The following is a 22,910-nucleotide window of genomic DNA, read 5'->3' on the forward strand; positions in this document are numbered from 1 at the left end:
ATTACAGTGCACATCAACATTAAATTAGTTCCAGGTGTACAGCACAGTGATCAGACATCTGTGCACCTTGCAAAGCGATCTCCTCCACCCACCCCCTACCATCTAATGCCCTCCTGGCCCCATACGCAGTCATTACAGTGTTACTGACTACCTTCCCTGTGCTGGACTCTGTAGCCCAGGACTATTCTATAACTACCAATCTGTGCCTCTCAATCCCTTCACCTTTGGCACCCAGCACTCCAACCCCCTACTCTCTGGCAAATGTCAGTTTGTTCTCTGTGTCTGTGAGTCTGTCTGTGTTTGGTCGTTTATTTTGTTTTTCGGATTCTGCGTGTAAGTGAAAGCATTCGATATTTGTCTTCAGCTCGCACCTTTTCAGGTGGAACTTGAGGTACTTGAGGATCCCCCGACTCGGCAGGAAGGTGCAGCTCAAGCAGGTGAGGATCTGCCAGCTGCACAGGTTGCCCGCGCTGCCCGGCTGCGGCACCTTGTTGGTCTGCTTGATGAGCTGGCAGTACAGCTCGTCGCGCAGAGGGCGCAGGTCGTGCCCCGTCTGCAGGATGCCCTGGATTATGGGGATGGGGTCCGACATGGACTCCAGCTGCTGGAGGGAGTTGAAGATCTTGATGGCTTCATCCTGGAGGGTGGTGTAGCCTTTGTCCTTGAGCACTAGGAAAAGCAAACGGACACAAGTCACACAGGGGGTCAAAGGAGGCCCACTGTGCACAGCAGGGTAAGAAAGGAATGGGGACAGACAGCAACCTCGTGACCCAGCACCCACCATGGTCCCTGTGCTTTTGAATCGGCTGGAAACAGCTGTCAAAACACAGGGGAGCAAGTTATGTCATGTGATTTATAACTTTATGTAATTCACTGTTTTGTTACGGCAGTCAACTATTTTACTGTACAAAATTCTTACTTAAATGTTGGCCCATGGCCAACTGGTCCCATAATCGGAATCTAAGACTGTTCAGGATCTGTTCTCTAGGATGTGAAGGCAACTCTGAGTGCACAGGCATATTGCCATGTTCTGACCCGCTTTGAAGTTTTTTTTTAGTATGGCAACCCTTGCATCACCACAAGCAACAAATGCTAACACACCGGAGCTGAAGAGCTAACCGGGAGAACAAAGCCAGTGTCCCGAGTGTGGGCAGAACTGGGGACTCACGGTTCAGATTGATGTCCCCGTAGGGCAGGGGCAGGAGCGGGGAGTGCAGCGGGTGGTGGGTGTGGCGGAGGATGGGGTTCCGCTTGTAAATCTGCTCCACCACGTCCAAGTTCAGGCAGTTCTCCTTGAAAATAAAGGAGCCATTACAGAAAGCAAGTGCCCGTATGGTAGAAAACATACATGCATCTGTCTTCTCCTATACATGACTATTTTTCAAAAGCCTAAACCATCTGACAAATTTAGGAAGGATGGTAGAAACCCAGCATTAATAATTTCAAGCACAAAGAGACCACAATCTGGATCTGAAAGTGAATCACAATTACATGTTGTTACATAGCTCTTTCTCTGTTTCTCATGCATATATTTAAAGCTCTCTTGCTAATTATTTAGTCATCGATCATTTAGCCAAGTCATGTACCTTTATCCATATAATCGTTTAAAATGCATTTGCTAGTTTTGTCTTCTGTATTCTGTCTATACCTGAAGCTACAGGTATTAAGTGAGGCTGTCTTTCCATGTGCCTGTCTTTTCTTTCACTGCTAAAATTTAAGAGATCCTCAAAGAAATTCGTCATGTATTTACCTTCCTAAAATGTTAATACAGGATGCGAAAAAGTCAGTTACTTTTGTAGCTTTAAGTAAACAGACGAAGTGGAGAGGCAATGACTCACTGTATCCTGGTAATTTCATTTCCACTATGAAACTTTTTCAATAAAAATAAAAATAGGAAAAATACTTTAATTACTTAAACAATATATGGACCTAATTATGGTAACATGTCTAATTTCTTAAAAAGCACCTTTTAATATTTAGAAAATTCTATTACATTTTTAATGTCTGATTTCAGATTAATTAGAGAATGTAAGTAATAACAGATACAGCACAGAAAACAAAGCTCAGCTGATATGTGCATATTTTACTCCTATCTCAAAAGCCTAGAAATAACATTATTAGTATTCGGCATCCTGGGTTCACGGAAGCTCTGCAAAGTCTTGGAGAATAACTCATTTGGTGAAATTTAGCTTCAAACACCCAGAAAACATGTAACCTTGGCATCAAAAGGCCACCTTGAATTTGGTGGGAATGCCACACTACTGACATCTCTACAGAGGCGGAATTTGCCTCCTGGATCCAATTAGCTAAGTCCCTTTGATGCACATCACCTGCCTCACTATTGTTCTGGAATCACCTCCAGCTCTTCCCTTCGTACTGGGAATCCGTCTGCGTGGATAACATGGAGGAACATCAGCACACATAATCCCTTTGACCTGGTTCAGCACCAGGGACTGGCCAGCAAGGTGAGCAATGCAACCCAAATATTTTCTCAGGTCAGTTTTCCTTTCCGGAAAATGAGTGTGTAATTTGCGCACGACCACCATTCACTTGTGTGTCCGTTCATTCGACACACACACTACTGAACAACTCATCTTTATAAACAAGAAATTACATTTTAACACAGTCCGTGTTGGTCCAGAGACAGAGCTTTTGAGTTTGGAGGCCCCTGAGACAGACTCCAAGTCTTCTAGGCCGATCTGGGCTCTCCGTGAAGCCCCCTGTGCGGTCTAGAAACTGCATCCAGTTTAGAGCAGAATTACTGTGTCAGTCCTAGGTCTCCACCATCCAGAGGCGAGGCTGACCTTTGGCACAGCACGTCATCCCCAACACAATTCATGCCACGTCCCTGTGATGCGGGACCTCACTCCAAACCACAGCCCGTCATCATCCCTCTGCCTACAGAGCCCAGCGATCAGGTCTGCCTCAGCAGCAGCAGCATCAAACACCTCCCCCAAAATAAAATATTTTAGCATAAAATTTTGCCCAAAGTCTTGCACTTAGAGTCCTAAAATCAGGGATGTGCAAACGAAAGATGCGCCAGGAGTTAGTTCTGACTACATGGTAACAACAGAGCTTGACTAACGCCGAGGCGTCGATGTGGCAAGGGTGAGAATCTGCGAGCGACTATGAACCACCCCGACGAGCTCGGATCCACCTTACCTTGATATCCTGGATCAGCTGCTGGGTGGGGGTGTCGATGGGGGCCTTGGTGTCGGTCACGTTTTGAATGGCACTGGACCACCTGGTGGCCTCGTTGAGCAGCTTGGTGTAGAGCCGATAGCAGTGCTTGCGCCCGTACACGGTGACGTTCCAGTAGCCTGCAACGGACGCATCGCACACGCGTCAGCTTAGGCTTGGTGACCAATGTGATGCTCCTGTACTAGAGTGCAGGACTCCAGCACCATTAGGAGCCTGTGCCATCTCCACCTGAGTCCCTTCAGTTACTGAACTCAATAACTACTTGCTGAATTCATACACCTGCCCTGTGCTGCACTGGGTGTCTAGGTGCCCAAAAGACACAAGGAGCTGACAGTTTAGGGAGGATGGCAAACATAAAATAGTAAGCCCAGAATGAAGTGTATAAACTGCACCATTTCCTCTCGAAGGAAAACAGGTGTGAACTAAAGTCCCCTTCAGGGCGCTGGAACCAGAGGGAAGACACTGCCCATAGCTTTCTCCTCCTCTTTCCTTAGACTCTCCCGCGAAAATGCTTGTGCTAAGTAAGCAGTCTGCTCAAAACGAGCTGCGATTTGCAAGAGTATCAAAAATACAAAAATATTTCTGAATGGAATAGCTATATTTTTAAAAAGCACAAAATCATAACTAGCAATAAAAATCAAAATAAATCTAGAAGCATTTTTTATAATAAATACTGAAAGGAAAAAAAACCTAAGCTTACACAGTATTTTATTTAAGTTATGTTCACTGACAGGGTTTATCTTTTGGGGGTTGCACTATGACTTCTGGTACAATGATAAAAAGGATGAAAGAAAAGCATATAAAAATTAAGCTTCCTTAGGACTACCTTCATCTGTTTACAGATTTTGGCCTTAGAAGGCTCTTTCTGCAACTCCATAAATCAGATCTCCAGCATGGTTCAGTGACTTTCGACCTTTTTCATCTTATGGCTTTCTCTTCCTCAATTTTTACTAAAATTCTTCAATACACCAAAAAATAGGTATCTTTTGCGAATCTGACAAAATAAAAAATGGGTATGATTCCGGCTCATTCACTTTGGACGACTAGTTGTGTTGGCTGTTGTCACTTTTCAATCTGACATCTAAGGGAAGAGAGGTCTGTGCCCCTGACTAAACAGTCAGGTATCGCGTGTTTTAAAATTTCTTGCAGCACACCAGTTGAAAATTGCTGCTATGGCTTAAGCACTAAGTGTTCATACAGCTAACCACAGGCAGCCTCAGAAGATAAATCAACCAGAAAAGAGCTTCATTTTGAGGGAAAAAGTGCACCCTCTTGGTAGGACTCTCAGCCCTTTGCTCCTGCAGACCCAGAGCTCATCATGATTTGACGCACACTGTTGGGGCCCAGCTCACCATGAGCACCCGGCCCTGGTTACCTGTCTCTTTGAACACCTTCTCATCGGGAGGGACGACCGAGCAGAGGCTATTGAGGACCAGGGTGCCCAATTTCAGAGCACTCTTCTCCGAGCTCTTGTAGTAATCCAAGGAATTGTGGGTGAGCACAAACCACCGCTTTTTCAGTTTCAGTGAAGACATCTTCGGGCTGTTTTTGACTTCTTTGTGCAACCAGCCTGGAAGGAAGATTAAAGTATACACTGAAAACTATGAAGAGAAACACTAAACACCAGGTAAGAATGTACATGGGTCGTATTTCTACAGATTTGCTAGCAATAACCACAGTAATTTATTTCATATTTTTAGCAATTTAAGAGTCAAACTGACTTGGGGAAAGCTGCTCAAAACGGGAACACTGCAGACACCCGTGCGAATGAAAACAGGACTCCGTGAACAATACCTCTCACGATGAACTCCTGGCCCTCCACCCTGGTGTCGCCCTTGGACCTCTGCAGCAGCGTGATCCAGTGGTGCATCTCCTCCGGCGTGTCGGCGTTGCAGTGGAGAACCCGGTTGGCCGTGATGATCACGAAGGAATTGGGCCTGAGCGACAGGGCGAGAAGGAAGCAGAGCCTCTTAGCTGCAGCTGGGAGCATCGCCTCTGTCCGAGCCAAGGCTGAGCGCCGTGCTCTGGGGCTTACGGGCCACAGGGATAAAAATGGCCATGCTTATTTGTATTTTATGGTAAGGACAGCAAACCTTGCTCATCTCTGCAGGATTTATTTTTTGCATCATTAACCTTTAAACTCAGAGTGACACATTCTGAAGGCCCTGGAAGGGAAAACATTTCTTCATGCAAAACTTTCCAGATGGAACTCGGTTCTGGGAAGGCAAAATAAGGTGACTGTGGGGGAAAGTTTTTGATGTGATGCCTCTCCAAAGTAAATTTCTTTCTGCCTCTGGGTACTGCCTTGGATTAACATTTCGTGGGTCGGTAATGAAATGTCAGACACCAATAACAGAAGATCAGTAAACAGGTGGGAATGGAATGTCTTACGCACTTCATTACGCCCTGGTACGAAAAGCCGGCTGGGCCCCTGTTTCAAAGCAAACTAACAAGGGCTCACTCCCCAGTGCGGGGTAACACAATGATGGAAATTTACCTTCTTCCCCTCAGTGTCCTGAGCCTCTCATAGGCCTTTGCTCATACTAACTCTTCTATCTAACCGGCTAAGCTAGGGACTGAACAATCTCTTTAAGGTCACTGTGGTTAAGTGCAGCAAAAGTTCAAGGAAAAGGAAGGCTGACAAGAGTGTAGTTAGTAGACATAAAAAGACAGGTGCTCCTAAAAAATAAAGGTTTTCCTCTAGTTGGGATGGAAGAAAGGTGGGTAGTCAAGGAAAAGAAAGTCTGAGCAGAGATGGAAATTTCTATGCTTGCACACCGAGGCTGATGGAGTGAAAGGGTCAGGGGAAAAGAATGACCCAGATGGGGCAGGAACGTGACCATCAGGATGAGACTCCGGGCCTTGTTGACATTGACCTCACACACGCGTGTTAAAGGTCCCCGAGCCAGGTCTCAGAAGGCGCAGGGTGACGGCCACAAACACAGGACCCGCGGTCCTGAGGAGCCTTCGCCAATAGTGTGGTGCCCCCAAACCCTAATGCCGCCTGGCGCATTCTGTCTGAGCGCATTTCTAGCCACCTCCTCAAGCTGTCACTGAAGGTGGGGGCCAAGCTGATTCTTACTCAGAATTTATAAGCGGCAAAGAAAAAGGGACGATGAAGACAAAGGTCGCCGGGGATAAGGACTTCCCAGACGGTCTAGCTCTGAGGGCGATTTGCTTTCCAGAACACACCCCACCCCCAAAGCATGCTGCTTTAAGGGCACAGATAAGGTGGAAATGCCAAGAAAAATAAATGTATATAATTTAGTCAATACTGTTCACATGAATTGTGATCAAAACCTTTGAATTCAACATTAAATTCAGAGAGCGGGGAAGCCCGTACTTCCAGGGACCGTTCCTGCAGTTGGTCACTACAGAGGGGGACTGCCCCTTCCTGGGACACTGGGCTGGAATGCCGTTTGTCCCAAACAGGCATTTTCGTCCCACATGAATCCCGAATTTGTGCTGTATGCAAATAAAGACTATTTCGGTGACATGAGCATTTTTTTTTTTTCATCGACTGTCTAAGTTAGGTTTCTACTGTTTCCCCCAGCACTCCAAAGAGACCCGGAGAGAAAAAGTTCTGGATGACTTAAAAACTGGGTACCAAGAAGGAAAACTCTGTGTTGCTGAGGTTGACGGGGTTGACGGGGTTGGGGGGGGCGGGGGAGAAGGACATGTGGCCGAGGGACTCCTCACGGCCCAGAGGCAGAGAGAGCTGCGTGCGTGCGCGGGTGACTGACTGCTGCCCGGAGTCACACCGGAGCTCACCTGTCGGGGCTGTCCGAGGCGCACACGGAGTCGATCAGCCCGACGTCCAGGGTGCCCTGCAACGGAGCAGACGCAGAGAGCATGAGGGAGCCGTTCGAGTACAGTGCGCATTATCTCCATGCCCCCACATCACCACCCTCTCAACAGGCAAACCAAAGGGCTCCCTGTGTGTTCACAGCAAAGTAAGTGACCCAAGAAAGGTATCCAGTGAATACAGACAGCGTCCAGACGGGGCGGAACCTACTGTCCACTCGTTTAAACAAATTATGAATTAATCCGTCTGTCTTTTTCCTAAAACACCTTCAGTGTGGAGTGTTTATGAACTTCCTTCAATAGTACAAATGTTGTAATTTAAATGATCTGTCGTTACATTTCATATTCTGTCTGCTAAGAAACTTTATTTGGTGTTAAGTCTTTCTTATGAGAAAATAAAACTTTATTTCTAAAATATAACTTTTATGGCTGTGTATATGTGTCTTGGATTAAAATGAAGACAGAATAAAATTTAGAATCCACTAAGTCCTTTAAATAAAAGTGTAACGTGCTCCCATGATTTAGTAAAAATTGGAATTTTTTTTGATCTTTTGATGGCTTGAGGCAGGAGAATTGGAACCTACTACTACTTCTTTCGTTCTGTTTTTCTGTATGATTTTTAACCAACACATTCCCGTTTTTCTCTTTAAAAGAGCGTTTAGAAATTCTAGTTCCTCCCCAGGACACCCCCCAACCCTGCAACCCCATGCTCACGCACCACGGCGTTCTGCGGGTTTGCCTGCTCGTCGTGCATCTCCCGGATCTCCTGGTCCGTGGACGCGTGGACCTGACTCAGCACGCTGAACCACTGGCTGTGGGAAGGAGAGAGCGACCGTCAGCACTGGACAACCCCTAGACTGGCAAAGCAGGGACACCCTTCTCCCTAGAGAAAAAGGACCTTTCCTCCGACCCACTTTGCTTTTCCTGTGCCTACACTTCAGGGGTGAGTGCGGGTTTCCTACCAGCATGGAGCAAAGTTAAAAGAAGTAGCCAAAGTACTTTAAGTACCACCTGTTGCCATTTTAGATAATTTGAAGGCCTTTTCTCCAAGTCCACAGACCTTTGTAGACATGAAATAATGACAATGAGCTCCTGAAGAAACTGGCAGGAAAAATGAAACCCTCAGTTCTACCCAAAACACTGACCTGAGGATATTACTTAAAACCTGGGAGCATTCGAGTGCCTTTTCATGTTTGAAAAGCGAACTGCAAGGTAAGAAGGCCAACAATGTCGGAGTGCCTTCTCGGAAAGGCCACTGGAAGCCCCCTTCCCCCAGTCGTTCCCAGGACGGGGTTCCCAGCCACCTGGAAGGATGTCTAAAGTGAGTAAAACCACAGGAGAGCTGGAAATAGAAACAACTGCTTGGAGTAGAAAATGGAAACTTATTTTGATCAGAGGACTCAAAACATGTCAACCCCAGAAAAATCAAGTACAGCAAAAGCCATGATGTAACTAGGAACCCAATACATGCTCAAAGAAAATGATCTTGAATATTCACCTGTCTGTCCATCCATCCATCCATCCATCCGTTTATTAAGCAACTACAAAATGTGAGAGATGCTAGGACGCCCTCCTCCTGTAGGGGACTGGTAGCACTAGAAACACTGGGGGGACCACTTTGTAATGTGTGTGACTGCCTCACCACTACACTGCACGCCTGAAACCAATACAGTATCATTATATGTAAACTGCTATGGGGAGGGGGAGATGTACATACACACCCCTACCAAGTAACGCAGAGGAGAAAGTACTTAATGCAGGTGAAGATTTAAGTAAACATGTAAACCTATATGTATAAATAAGCTAGGTGAGTTATTTATAGCAAAGCACTAAATCCACCTCCTATCATCCCTGAAGGAGAAAAATGTCACCGAGAGCTTGAAAACACTCAACATTCAGACACTGATGGAGATAAGGGAAACTTCTAACATGAACTTGCTTCATTAACTCTGGTTAACCTAAAGGCGAGACTTCAGTTACTGCTTTATGTGGAAGCTCAAAAATATCCCCAATTAAACACTAAAGACATATACATGGAAGATGTAGGCCACCTTGTACACACGTGCGTGCATACACACACACACACACACACACAGCCTACTGCACTTTCAATCTGCAGAGAGCAACTTGGAATCCGAAAAGGAATTTTTAAAAGTGTGTCTCCACTTGTCAGAGGAAAAAGTCCTTGGCTAAAATATTCCAAATGTTAAATTTAGCAGGTTCATTATGGCACAAAACACACAGGGCAGCTGCCAATGCTGAGCCTGTAATTCAACTAAAAAGTGGTTGGCATTCCCTGGACCACAAAAAATGGGAAGAAAAAAAAAAAAAAAAAAAGCAAGCAGCGCCACACGCCGTCTCTCACAGTCGCAGGCAGAACAATGGGGCGGTGATGCCAGGCTGGCTGGTTTTCCCAGTTCGTGCCACAACGTATGGCTCGGCAGGGCTGCAGGCTGTTCCCGTGGGGAGAGCTGTTCTCTTTGCCCTCAGTGCTGCTTCCCCTGGCACTGTGTCCACTCAAACATCCAGAGGGCAGGGGCAACAAAAGGCCCTGAGAACTCACTAGGAAATGCTGAAGATTTCTGAGCAGAAAAAAAGAAGAATATAGGCCGAAGGATGTCACTCTCATGAACTGGAAGGTGCTCTCTGGCACTGCTCAGAACTGGGTGACAGGGGCCACCCACACAGCCCTACAGAGACCGGAAGCAGCGTGGGGCATGTAGAAGGTGGGCTGAAACACGGTACGTTCTCTAAATGTTAACCATCTGTTCTCTCCGCTCGAATTCTCCAGTAGCAAGACCTGAAACACTCGCCAATGTCCCAGCACCCTCATGTGCTTAAAGAGCCAGTGCTTAACGCTCCTGCCTTTTCAAGCCTTCGGCAAACACAAGCTGTTCCCTTTCAAAGCTCAGAACCTTCTGGAGGGTGGGCTTTGGGCTGTGTGTCAGCTGCACAGTTTACGTACGCTGCACACGACAATTCGGGTCTGAGCGGGGCAGCAGGGGGTCTGGCAGGCGGCACTCGAAGCTGGAAATGCTGAACTACATCCTGTCCATGGACAGATCTGCCCCGTGGAGGATGCCCTAGGGGACAAGTACATCAATTTCTTACGACTCAGAGCCCTTCGACCATCCAATTAAGAAATCAATGAAAATCTCTTCCGAGCCAGCAGGTAAGCGGTGGTCTGGGTGACACGCAGGAGGGAGGGTGTAGTCAGCTGAGGTCGATAGCACAGAGCCTCACCTGGCGTCTTCTGGGGACTCGGCAATCAGGTGGAAGGTCCTATCGGCCATAATGATGTCAATCCCGTTCTCTTTGCTGGTATTATCTATGATCTCTCTAGGGGGGAAAAAGCACCAAATCAAATCAGGAACATAGAATTCTTAACAATAAGTGAGAAAAGCACTTTCCCCAAATGATGATTGAGTCAGAAACTAATGGAAAGGTCAGATACCTACTTCAGCCTGTTTTTTTTTTTAAGAAACGATGAAGACCACTGTGGCCTCTAGGGGCAGACGCCTGACTTCTCTAGGGAGGGGCCCCTCTCTTCTCACACTGGTCCACAGGAGGCCCGGCCCGCTCAGGCCCCAGGAGGCTGGGGCAGCAGCTCTCACTCCAGCCTACCCACCCTTCATGTGGTTCTTCTCACAGCTCTTCAGTGGAAGGACCTGCAATAGGGGGCCAGTCTGGCCAGAGGTCTTTCCTGATTCGTCACTGCTTCCCATCAGATTCCCACCACAGTGTAAGGCCTTGGCCGAGACCCCTGCTATACCCACCCCAATATACAGACACATTATTTTCACTGGGGGCTCTGGGGTGAAGATCAGGATTGGGGTGTTTCTGGATCTCAGTACCACCTTATTCTCTACCCAGCACTCCCTAAACAACTACAGGCTTACGCTTGGTGGACTGGGTTAACAACATCAGGATGAAACTCCGGTCAGGACTGGCCCAGAGAGGGCGCTGTGACTGTACTTGATGAAGGACCTCAGGGATGAAGCCAGCTGACTTTGACAGCTGAAATACTGTAACTGTCCACAGTCAAACATTTCCTCTACATCTACAAAGCTAAACAGTCTAACTGGTCAGAAAAAAAATAAATGTACAACCTTACAGACTCACTGAGATAAAATATTAAACAACAACAACAACAAAAAGTACCAAGAAGTGACTTTACAGAGTGGTCTGGGAAGCCCTCTCGGAGTGGCAGGACAGGTGAGCAATGGGGAGGGACCAGCCAAGCTCCTGGCAACAGAGCCTCAGGAGCAGGGTGATAACTCCCAGGTAAAACTGCCCACACCGGGTCATCCTGCATTAGCCACTGGGCCTCCCAGAAACTCAGTCAGCAACCCTGCGTGTTGAAAGGGTAAGACTATGATCTGGCTGCAAGGCCATGGTTCTGAAGCCTCGGAAACATTCAGTAGACACGGCGGGGGAGGAGGAGGGAGAGCTCTCTGCAGGCGGAAGCTGGGAGCTTGGATTTGTAGAAAGCTTCCTTGGAGGTGGGGGTGTAATGATGATGTTATCAGAACCACAGTGAACAATAAATATAGTATGGAAGCTACAGGATAAATGAGGTATCATCTTCAATAAGAGACAGTATGGGAAAGAAAAGATGGAGGGGGAATAAATTAAGGAACTTGAGAGATCTGTCAACTGACAAAAAATTATAAATCAGGTGAATGAGTTTCTGATGGGAAAAAACAGACCCACTCAAACCAGTAAGAACACTATCACCTTCATGTATAAGACAACTGGGGAAATTGTATCATTATTCTTAAATGTTATAATAGTATTGTGACTATATATTAAAAAGTCTTAATCTTCAAGTGCATACAGAAATATTTACAGATGACATTACATGCCACCAGAGACTTGCTTTGTGGGGAGAGCGTAAGTGAGGTTAGGGGCGACACTGCTAATGGCTGGGTACTGGGCACATGCATTCCACTAAGTTCTTCTACCTACTCGTGCATGTGAGTAAAATTTTCTGTAACAAAATTTCAAAATATAAAGAAAAAAAAAAATCTTAATCTTAATTACATCTGTGTGAACTTTGGGGAGGACTCAGAGTCAAATCCCCCCAAACCCACTCCTGTGGGACATGGGCTCCTAAAGCGAACCAACCCCAAAGGCAGCCCGGAAAAGCCCCGGACTCTGCCGTCTGCGCTCCCCTGTTCGCCTGTAAATACACGCAACACTTTCCTCTCCTTGTCCACTGCCCCCTTTTAATGAGTAATTTTCTCAAGTTGATGATGCTGGCTGATCAGAATCCTGTGTCACTTTCAGGTCTCATGACTCCAGGAGTTCATTTGATCTCTCAGAGTTTATTTTACCCGTTTTCTAAATTCGTGGGTTTGTTCAAGTTGAGTGGGGTATGGCTACGGGCTATGGCAGAACAAGTTTTGTGTTTCGTTATCTAGGTACCCAGTTGTCCCTAACTCCAACAATTTTCTGAAAACCTTACTGAATTCTTAATGAAAGTAACCAGCCCTCAAATGCTTTGGTTCAGTGAGAGAGTGGACGAGAGAGTGACAGAAAAAGGGGCTGAGCTGGGTAAGGGCCAGTTCTGTTCCTCTCACTGCTGAACATGAACTTGGCTATATACACATAGATGATTCATTTCAAAAAACACCTCACAGTGGAGGGTGATCAAAGAGGACCAAAATATGGGGGAAGGGGGGGGTCAAAGGAACAAATGCCCCATTATAAAATAAGTCACGGGGATGTGACGTACAGTGTGGGGACCAGTTGATAACGCTGTATTCTTGCAAACCCGAAATCTGCTGAGAAAGTAGATCTAAAAAATTCTCATCGTAAGAAATGTGTGACTGTGCTGACAGTCATTTTGCAATGTACACAAATATCAAATCTGTGTTGTACACCGGAAACTAATATAATGTTACATGTCAATTAAATCTCTAAAAGCAAAATGGAACAAAAAAACTAACACTTCCAAACTGGCAGTCGGCTCTCAACTTAGCAATCTGCTGGCACGGCCGGGAGTGTACAAGAATGGAGAGTGGTACATTGACCGATAAAAGGATGATAAAAGATTCTCCACCGACCGTTCAACATTCACACCATGATTCCTGTAAACGCCCAGTCACATCTCCAATGGGCTCATTATGTCCAAATGGCATCTTACAAATGAGAGTCAAATGTTTGAATGTAACCAAAGAAAGCGAATTGTTACAGATGAAGTCGTTTCCCTAGTTTCCTGATAATTCATCAGCACCCACTCAGCACCCAGTGCGGTCAGTCTACTGCTTCAAACGACTCGCACCAGCTGGCTCTGAAGGCACCGAGACAGGTGATCGAGCAGCCCCACAGCACCACCCCATGGCCACATCCAAGGTGCAGCAACCTACTTTGCCGTCCGGACTTCCACGGTGCCCTTGAGCTTCTCCTCGCTGTCGTTTTCAAAGTACATCAGCTTGGACTGGCGGAGGACGAACCAGCGCTTCTTCCAGTTCCGCCTGGACAGCGTGGAGGAGCCGCCGCCCTTTTTGTGGAGCCAGCCTTGCTTGAGGGCCTCCTGCTTGGAGCGGAACCACAGGAAGGTCTCGTCCTTGAGGACGCACCAGCGGCGTTTCCAGGAGTTCATTAAGCCACCTGTTCCCCGCAAGATCGGACAGGGAGGGGTTTGAGAAACTCGTTCAAATCGGATGGCAAGATCAGTAGGAGGTCTTAGGGTTCAAAGTGTCCTTACCCTTGCCTCAAGTGACCTGCCCTCAGACTCCCCCCAGTGAAGGGTGATGGCACTGCCGGCCTGTGCTCTGTGCTCAGAAGGCACTGGACAGACGTTCCGCTAGGCTGCTCAGATGACCCAGGAATGCTGTCCCTTCCTAGTAGCACACTGACACTCTACCCCAGCAGTGAGTCACAGGCTGGGGGGAGAGGCGTTGCTGTGTGTTTATCTTCAAATGCCCCAGAGGGGAAATTAGTGTAAAACAGTGTCAGAGTTTACACATTCCTGCCTTATTTGGTCCACGAGACATGACTTGTCAGGGAATTTGTAGTTTAGCAATAGGCTCTTAACTTACATAGGAAAATAAAAGATGCCTTTTTTTTGGATAAACACATTTTTTTAAAAGCATCATCTGAAAATGGTTTATATGTATAAGGCACACGATTTTGAATATGAAACAAAGAAAGACTCCAAACTGAATTGTGATTAGACCTAAAAAAAATGACAAGTTAGCTAAGATTTATTTAGCGGATAACTTTTTTTTGTTGTTGAGTGAACTTAGAGAAGACAAAGATGTACAGAAGTCATCTTTCACAAGATAGAAAAATATTTCTAATGCCTTTCAAGCAGGGTAATTTTATCTCAGTACTCTAGATTTTTCACCATCACTCAGGAGTGACACTTTACCACCATCGTGCAAACACCTGTTCTACTCTCCCCACCGAAGCACACAACCGACTTCAAACAATTATAGAATGTCCCCAAGTCACTCTCTTGGATCAGCCAGTAGTGCAAATAAGGAACACTTAAACATGGATATCGAAAGTAAGTATAAAAGAAAATACTTCTACTTTACAGATGAGAAATAACTTTAAATAAAAGGCCTTCGCAGGTTAACTTCTCCAGTGGCTGCAGACCCAAGCCTCGCGCTGTAACAGGCCTGGCGACGGCAGCGCTGGTCTGTGCGTGGTGTGCTAAACGCACTCGCACTTCCTTGTTGAACTCGAGCTGCTGCCCTTTCTGGCCTCCAGAGCGCCACCTGCTCCCCTGGCTGACCGTCTCTGTGGTCACGGCGCACTCCAGAGCAGTTTCCTAAGAAACGGCAAACTTGCCAAGGACTACCACTTTTTTCTTTCTGATTTGAGGCTTTAATCTGGGTTCCTCCAACAAGCCCAGAGGAAACAGTAATACAAAGCTATTCTGTTGTCTTATCGTCTTCAAATGATAGGAGTTATTCACAGGTGTTTCAAAGACACAGACGACAGCAGGGTCACCACAGCTGTCTCCGCCAGTTCGTTCGCTCTGGTGCTCTTACACTGTTAGCAGGGTTGTTCTCAGCGCCCCCCACCTCAGCCCCCAGTTCTGGGTGCTTTCTCAATAGTTCATCATATAAAGAATCTGGTCATTGTTATTCATTTCCAACTGCAAATACCTTTACTAGGCTGTTGTTAGGCTAGTGAAAACTCATTTATACTTATAAAACATAATCTGGTGGTTGAGTTTTATCATTGTTATCTCTTATTTGACAGTTTTATTTAAGACTTCTTAAAAGATTAAATGATGCATGTACACAATAACTTTTTAAGTGGCGAGTTTGCCAAAAAAAAAAAAAAAAAAAAAAAAAATTCACTTGCTTACCAAATCTTGAGCTTTGAATACTTTAACGTTGAACTGAATGCTTTGAATGTATGTTTACTTTTTCCTAATCTCATTTGTCATAATCAGAAAACTGTATAATAAATCAATGCCGTATTTTATAAATAAAAGTGGTATAGTGATATAGGGAATTTAAAAGCTAACTTAGGGACTATTAAGGGGAGGGGAATATATTAATAACAAAAAGCTTATACTTACTCTGAGAAATACATGGGAAAAAATCTTAAAAGCTATGACTAGACACTTCCTGAATCATTAGGTCCTGATTTGTGATCACATGTTTTCCTTTATCAAGTGATCCAATGCTAGCTAGGTCACGTGGCTAGAATTCTCCATCTTTGTCTCTCTAGGGCCCCTATAAAAATTTCCACCAACGAGTGACTTCAGGCAGATCTCCCCTAAAACAAACCTGGTGTCATTTTCATGAGCACCCTAGGGATCTTTGAACTTTGAAAAGTGAGAGCAGGAGTGGCAAAAAAGGAAAAAAAAAAAGAGAAAGAAAACATAACAGAAAAAAAATGAGGACAAAAGACATACAAAAAAAATATGCCAGTAAAAGAGAAGCAGAAGCAAAGAACAGAAAAAAAAAGAGAAAGAACAAAATAAATACAAAGCATTTATTTCACGGCGGAAGATAAGGAAAAGCAGACGATTCAAGGCAGTTGGAGAGAGAAGTGCAGAGAAGGGGCAGAGAACTCTAACCTGATTCTGGGGAAACAGGAACTGGAGAGAAAAGAAAGGGCTGCAGAGTGAAGGGCGCCACCTGGGGACACTGGTTCTGTTATCCGGCCCCGTCCCCAAGACCTGGATGCTCTCCCCTCATCCAGTCTAGGGTCATGCGAGAAACCCGAGAGCCCCCTTTGCTCAACTATGTGAAACTATCGGAACCAGGCAAAGATTACGGATTCTCATGACTTCTCCCACTGATTCAGAAGTCAGAGTCAAAACCACGAATAAGGTATGAGTACAAGGTCCTTTCCAAAAACGTACAGGCTTTCCAAAATGAATATTCTTCAAGGTCTTCAAGGAATAAAGTCCAAGACAGTACATTCAAAGTGCAGTAGCAATCAAAATGTACAACTGCCGTTCTCATCATTGGTGACAGTGGTTGTAAACACTTTGTCCTAATCCTGTACCTAGTGAGTGAGGACCGTCAAGGCAACATGCTTCCTGGTGCCACCGTGTCACCTGTGTCATATCAATACTGCATCCTCCCTGCACCCGGAGAACCTAACACGAGGTAAGGGGTAGGGAGCGGGTCATCCCCAGTCCTTCCATCAGCCTCAGTGGAAACAAAATCTCAGCGTTCCCTCCCTTTACCCCAAACCCACGTGCCACGGAGGCTGCAGGTCGTACCTTTCATGTACAGGAAACTGTGGAAGTAAGGCAGCGTGACACAGCTGTACACGGAGTCCCGCCGGTAAGAGAGTTCATCATCTGTGTCGAACCTCGAGTCGAAATCCTCTTCACTGTCTTCAAACTGGAGGACAAGAAGAGAGCCCATGGTGAGCAAAAACACCAGGAAACAAGCAACTGACACGCTTGTTCATCTATCAACTTCAAAAAAAATAAAAACGACTGATAAACACGCAGCGTGCCTGTTCTTAACGTTACAGCAGAGAGCTCATCACAAACTCAGAACTACAAACACCAGCTTTTAAGATCCAATGGTCCCCTGCATAGGTATGTAAACGCTAGACATCATTTAATCCAAAGGCTACCTATTCTAAAACCAACACTCTGTTTCAAGTTGTAATTGCCATCAAACCATGCAAGAGTTAATTCCCTTTAAATTACTAAGCTAAAAATACCTTCAAGACTTAAGAAAGTCAAGGCGGTATTTAATGTGTGGCCAATTGGGGGGAAAAATAAAAGGAAACGATAAATGAATGCAGAAGCTGGAAAGGGCATGTGTAAGTCCTTAACAAGTCCTCCCTCGCAACCAGAACAAGCGAGAACACCCTGTGGTGTGTGGACTGTGAAGCCACTGGAAGGAACGTTCTCCAAAATGCCCCGGGCCATTCTGGCTCCCGTCATGGCAGGTCTCCTGCCCCACGTGGCTGGCCAGAGCCGCAGTCTCCACTGAATACGCCAGTTGTCTTAGGCTTTGGCAAAAATGCAGCTCTGAGGTTTGTGTTTAGCCTACAACAGACACATCAAAGTTCCATTTACTAATCCGATTGCTTTAGGGAAGAGAAAGAAAAGGGTTTGAGGTCGTCTTTAAGAGCCTGACTTTGAAATCCTGGCATGGTTTATGGGGGAGTCTTCATCCGAGTAAGGGTGCAACGGGGAGTGGTCCAGGGCAACACTCACCTCAGTGTGGGGGAGCCTGCGCCCCCAGGGGAGAGGGTACTCACCGAGGACTGCGCCCCCTCGGAACTAAACCGGTACGCCCCGGAGCTGTTGTAGGTCCCCATGGAGCAGCGGTAGTCTGGGGACCACTGGCTACCGTAGGAATTGGAGAAGGTCACGCTGCTGCCGGAGGTGATGGCGCCGTCCTCGTAGTCATCCTGGTCGTAGTCGTAGTCGCCCTCCGGGGAGGGGAGGCCACCATTGCCCTGGGGCATGCAGTAGGTGGGCTCCCCGCTGGAGGAGCCCTGCTCCGAGGGGGCCAGCAGCACGGTGCTGTCCGCGCTCGGGCTGGTGGGCACCACAGTGTCGTTCATGTAGGGGTCCTCCTCCGACGACTCATCGCTCGTCCGGATGCCACTTGTTCGCTGGTCCGAGTGGCCGTGCTCGCTGGGGTTGGGCGAATCCTTGAAGGCATCGTCTTCGGCCTCAAAGCCCTCGTCGACCTCCTCTTCGGGGTAGGGCTGGCTGAAGTTGAAGTTGGGCTTCTCGGCACTGGCACTCTCAGCAAGGTCGCCCGTCTCGCCCGAAAACTCGCTCCCCACCGACAGCGAGCGCTCGATGTTGCGGACACACTCGTCGATCTCGTCGAAGTTGAGTGACTCCAGGAACTCCTGCGCAGCTCGGCACGCTTCGTCCTCCAGCCTCCTGAGCTCCTCGTCCCGCAGCTGCTGCAGCTTCTGCAGGGAGGCCTCGGTCAAGGACAGCTCCTGCCGCTCCTTCATGCGCTGCAGGTCCTCGATTTCTTTTTCCAGGCGCAGGATCTCTTCCACCTGTTTGTTTTCCTTCTGCTTCTCCAGTTCCCGGTTGAGGTCGGCTTCCCTCTGACTCTTCCGCAGGGCTTCCAGTTCCAGCCGCTTCCGCTCCGCCTCCTGCTGGACGGGAGAGGAAGGCAGGCCTTAGAGGTCAGGCACAGGGGACAAGCCGCTCCTCCTTTGCCGTGAGGAACAACAAGATCTTGCTTTGGGCTAAATTGGGGCCCCTCTCCCTCCAATAGTTATGCTGAAGCCTTAACCCCACCCAGTACCGCAGATCCTGTCTGTATCTGGAGATAGAGTCTTTAAAGAGGTGATTAAGTTAGAATGAGGTCATAAGGTGGGGCCCTAACCCAATCTGACTCGTGTCCTTGTAAGAGGAGATCGGACACACAGAGGGACACCAGGGATGCACACACAGATGCAAGACCACATGATAACACAGCAAGGGGGCCGCCTACAAGCTAAGGAGAGAGGCCTCAGAAGAAACTAAACCTCCCAACATCTTTATCTTAGACTTCCACATCCTAGAGCAGTGAGAAGTATCAGTTCCTATTGTTAATCCACCCGGGCTGTGGGGCTTTGTTACCGCAGCCTGAGCAAAGGAATACAGTGGCTGTGTTGGTTAGAGGCATCTGCTGTCATGATTCACACTGCAATCTAGGACATTCACTAATTTCACCCCATTGTAATGGGTTAGAAATTGCCCCCTAATCACCTCTAACCTCCTCTCTTGTTCTTCCTACATCCTTATACTTTATTTGAGGTCTGAATCCTAAGTCAAAGTGTTTGAAGTGGGAAGGAAACAGACAGATGAGATGCGACACTGTAACCCCATGTCACCTGTTGGGCGTGGAGCTCAGCTTCCCTTCGTGCCTTCTCTCTTTCTCTAAAACAGTAAAGAAAAAGGACAGTGAAAATACGCAGACATAATGAAAAAAAAAAAAACCCAAAAAACCCCAGACCCACTTGTTAGAGAGCTAGTTATCTTTAAAAAGCTCTGCTAAGAACAACTTAAAAAGCATGAAGGACGAGGCCTCTTCCTTTGGCAATATACTTTTTCTGTGCATAAAATAAAAAATACAGAACTGACTCTTCAATGCAGCCAAGGAACTTCATGTTTGAGCCACAAGAAGCTACTGTTTCCAACAGTAGGTTCGGCAGCATCCACTGGGGATTCTCGCTACAAGGATGGATCCTGAGCCTAAAACTCCAAAGGTGTCCTGTTTCATGCAAGCGAGCGAGGCGCCGTACCTCTCCTCTTCCTCCTGTCTCCTCCTTTCCTCTTCCTCTCGTCGCCTCTTTTCTTCCTCCGCCCGCTTTGCTGCCAGCAGCTGTCGGTAAACTCTCCGAGCCATCTGCCCTCGGAGTTGCTTCTGGAAAACCAGGGCTGCTTTTTTCAGGTGCAGAAATCTTCTCCTCAGCAGGAACGCTCTATAATTTTTCTGTATCACCACCACACAATAAAGGACCTTCCTGTACTGCTTTCTGAAAATGGAAACAAAGACACAGCACAACAGAGTAACTGTTGAGGTAATGAGGCTTCCAGCTCCTCAAGTGAGTTTCCGTTAAGGCCCTAAGACAAAAGAATGGGACCTCGTCTGGGAAGATACTCTCATTACAGAGTCCAGAGTGAACAGGAGGCCCCTTTGGGCAAAACAAAAGACAAGAAAAAACAAAAGAATAACAACAAACAAAAGTAAAGCAGAAACCCTATCATGATCTTGGCTAAAACATAAACACATAATCCCTAATGCGGACGGTGAAAAGTTTTGGCAGGAAGTGAGGTTGTAAACAGGACCAGAGGAGATTTCATACATTCTCCTGTTCTTACAGGGCAGTGGGGGGCGGCAGGGGGAGGGGAGGGGAGGGGAGGAGAGAGGGGCACTCACTGTAGCAGCACAGCTTCAGACTGCAAAAAATTTACCAGTGTGGGGTTTTGAGTGGCATGCTGGTCCACAGAGGTGCAGACCTCAGATACACATGAAAAGCAGCTGCCTTATTTGGTGAACACTAGTGAGTGGGCCTTTGTGGGCCCAATGGGATACCCCTGTCAACAGCCACAACACCAAAGTCAATAACCCGGCCCCCTATGCCTTCAGTGTGCAAGGAAGATGCACCCGGGAAGCAAGGTACATACCTCAGCACAGTCCCTGCATACCTTCACTCTAAATGAGCCGTTAGGAGTCCGCTTTCCTACTTTCTGCCAAGGTCAAGCTAACTTAGGTATCTGGCTTCACCAGTTAGGAGCAATGACCTGGGCTCTCTTTAGCCTGGTCCTAACCCTCCACCCACTCTGTTTTAAGGAAAAGCAATTGACCGGGCTAACCCACCTCATGGATTATAGTGGGTAAGGCCTCATGAAGGTTAACACTCTCTGCCCTCGATGCTTCTTACCGTGCCAAGTAGCCCAGGACGTGGGCCCGGATGACCATGGCCGCCCTGGTAACTTCCTCCTCCCGCCGCTTCTCCAGTTTCTGCTCCAAGGATTCTCGAAGGAAGACCTGCCCAGGAGGGAGTGACGTGTTAGAACCAAAGACAGTGGCTAGAGAAGGAGGACATCTCAGAATCAGAGATATTTTGGGGGTTAGGCTTTTCCCCTTCTCCTTAAGTTTGCTCTAAAAACACACAGCCATACTTTACAGCAGAAAGCTTCTGTGAGAAAGGGCCATTGTTGTTGTTATTTTTAGCAGAGGAATAATCGACACATGACATTGCATTAGTTTCAGGTATATGTTATCATGATTTGGTATTTGTTTTCTGCGGGGGTGGGGTGTTGGATTTTCCTCTCTACCCTTCTCAGTTCTTTTGGCTGGTCTAACAATGAAACTGACACGAGACAGATTAACAGGAGGAAAAAACAACTATAATTAAGCACAGATGGAGGTCTCAGAAATGGGCCCCCTAAATCACCGAAGCAGGTTACTTAGATGCCATTTTTAGACACAGAAAAAATTGCTCGTGGAGATGAGACAAAACAAAAGGGTTTGTGTTTGGGGTAGCAAAATAACAAAACAACAAAGTTTCTTCATGCAGCTTTCTCGGCCTTGAGTCGCTGTCCCTGGTGATAAGGACACCTGGGGTCTTCCTGGTCCAGGCAGGACACTGTCACACAGGAGATGCACGTCCTGCTTCCAGGGGCAAGGGGTGGGAGGAATCAGAGTGTCTCTTCTTTGCATGGCTGTTTCTCAAGGATCTTTGAATTTAAAATAATAAGCCCCTTCAGTATACTTTGGGGTGTCCTGTCCTGAGCCACAAGATGTATACTACAAAATGATCACCACAACAAGTCTAGAGGACATGTGTCATCACACACAATTCTTTTCTCGTGATGAGAACTTTATGGATACAGTGTTATTAACCACAGTCACCATGCTGCACATTACAACACCCCCATGACTTGTAACTGAAGTTTGTACCTGTTGACCCTTTCACCCATTTTGTGCGCCCCCATCTCTGACAACCACCAGTGTGTTCTCTGTATCTCCATGAGCTTTTTTAAAAAAACCCTTGGTTTAGATTCCACATATATGAGATCATACATTTGTCTCTCTGTATGTGACTCATTTCACTTAGCAGCATAATGTCCTCAAGTTTCATTCATGTTGCTGTAAATGGCAAGACTTTATTCTTTCTTATGGATGGATACCGTTTCAATGTGTCACAGTTTCTCAATCCTCTCACCCACGGATGAACACTTAGGTTGTTTCTCTACCTTGGTCACTGTAAATAACGCTGCAATGAACGTGAAGGCGCATGTATCTTTTTTAAGTTAGTGTTTTTGTTTTCTTTCAATGAATACCCAGAGGCGGAGCTGCTGGGTTATATGGTGTTCTATTTTCAATTTTTTTTTTTGAGGAAACTCCATACTGATGTTCACAGTAGCTACACCAATTCACATTCTCACAACAATGCACAAAGGCTCCCTGTTCTCCACATCCTCGCCAACGTTTGTTGTTTCTTATCTTTCTGATAATAGCCTTTCTCACTGGTGGAAGGTGGGACCTCACCGCAGGGGTTTTTTTGGGGGGCAATTCTCTGATAATTAGTGATATTGAGCATGTTTTCATATACGTGTTGGCTACCTATAAGTCTTCTTTTAAAAAAGTCTATTCAGATCTTCTGCCCATCTTTTAATTGGATTATTTCCTTTGCTATTGAGTTGTATGAATTCTTTATGTAATTTTGGAAATTAACCTCCCATCAGATATGTGATTGGCAAATGTCTTCTCCTATTCAGTAGGTTGCCTTTTCATTTTAATGGTTTCCTTTGCTGTGCAGAAGCTTTGGAGTTTGATGTAATCCCATTTGTTTAATTTTGCCCGTGTTGCCTACTGTTTTTTAGAACTTTCCATCTCTCACAGGCTAAGATATTTGTAAAATATAGTAAAAATATGCTGCTAGAGAGAAAAAACACAAAGTCTTATTTTATGGTTGTTGTTATCATTATTGAG

At 46.4% G+C, this 22,910-nt stretch overlaps 1 protein-coding gene across 2 annotated transcripts in view; it reads right to left on the minus strand.

Moving 5' to 3' along the window:
- Positions 1-22,910, minus strand: part of MYO10 (myosin X) — a 191,653-nt gene that overhangs the window by 8,096 nt on the left and 160,647 nt on the right. Inside the window, exons 22-35 of one of the 2 annotated variants that reach the window (XM_045847792.1) lie at positions 20,854-20,960; positions 19,711-19,944; positions 19,300-19,345; positions 17,710-18,573; positions 16,709-16,832; positions 13,377-13,620; positions 10,249-10,344; positions 7,724-7,817; positions 6,973-7,028; positions 4,996-5,138; positions 4,577-4,771; positions 3,163-3,320; positions 1,169-1,292; positions 372-669 (exon numbers count right to left, since the gene is read on the minus strand). In XM_045847792.1, coding sequence (XP_045703748.1) covers positions 372-669; positions 1,169-1,292; positions 3,163-3,320; positions 4,577-4,771; positions 4,996-5,138; positions 6,973-7,028; positions 7,724-7,817; positions 10,249-10,344; positions 13,377-13,620; positions 16,709-16,832; positions 17,710-18,573; positions 19,300-19,345; positions 19,711-19,944; positions 20,854-20,960 — 2,783 coding nt within the window. Of the gene's footprint in view, positions 1-371; positions 670-1,168; positions 1,293-3,162; positions 3,321-4,576; positions 4,772-4,995; positions 5,139-6,972; positions 7,029-7,723; positions 7,818-10,248; positions 10,345-13,376; positions 13,621-16,708; positions 16,833-17,709; positions 18,577-19,299; positions 19,346-19,710; positions 19,945-20,853; positions 20,961-22,910 lie in introns of both variants that reach the window. The other variant, XM_045847791.1, reaches the window with a different exon arrangement.

This window comes from Phyllostomus hastatus, unplaced genomic scaffold, assembly GCF_019186645.2.
Source record: "Phyllostomus hastatus isolate PE091 unplaced genomic scaffold, TTU_PhHast_1.1 phas_contig_58, whole genome shotgun sequence".
Lineage (NCBI taxonomy): Eukaryota > Metazoa > Chordata > Mammalia > Chiroptera > Phyllostomidae > Phyllostomus > Phyllostomus hastatus.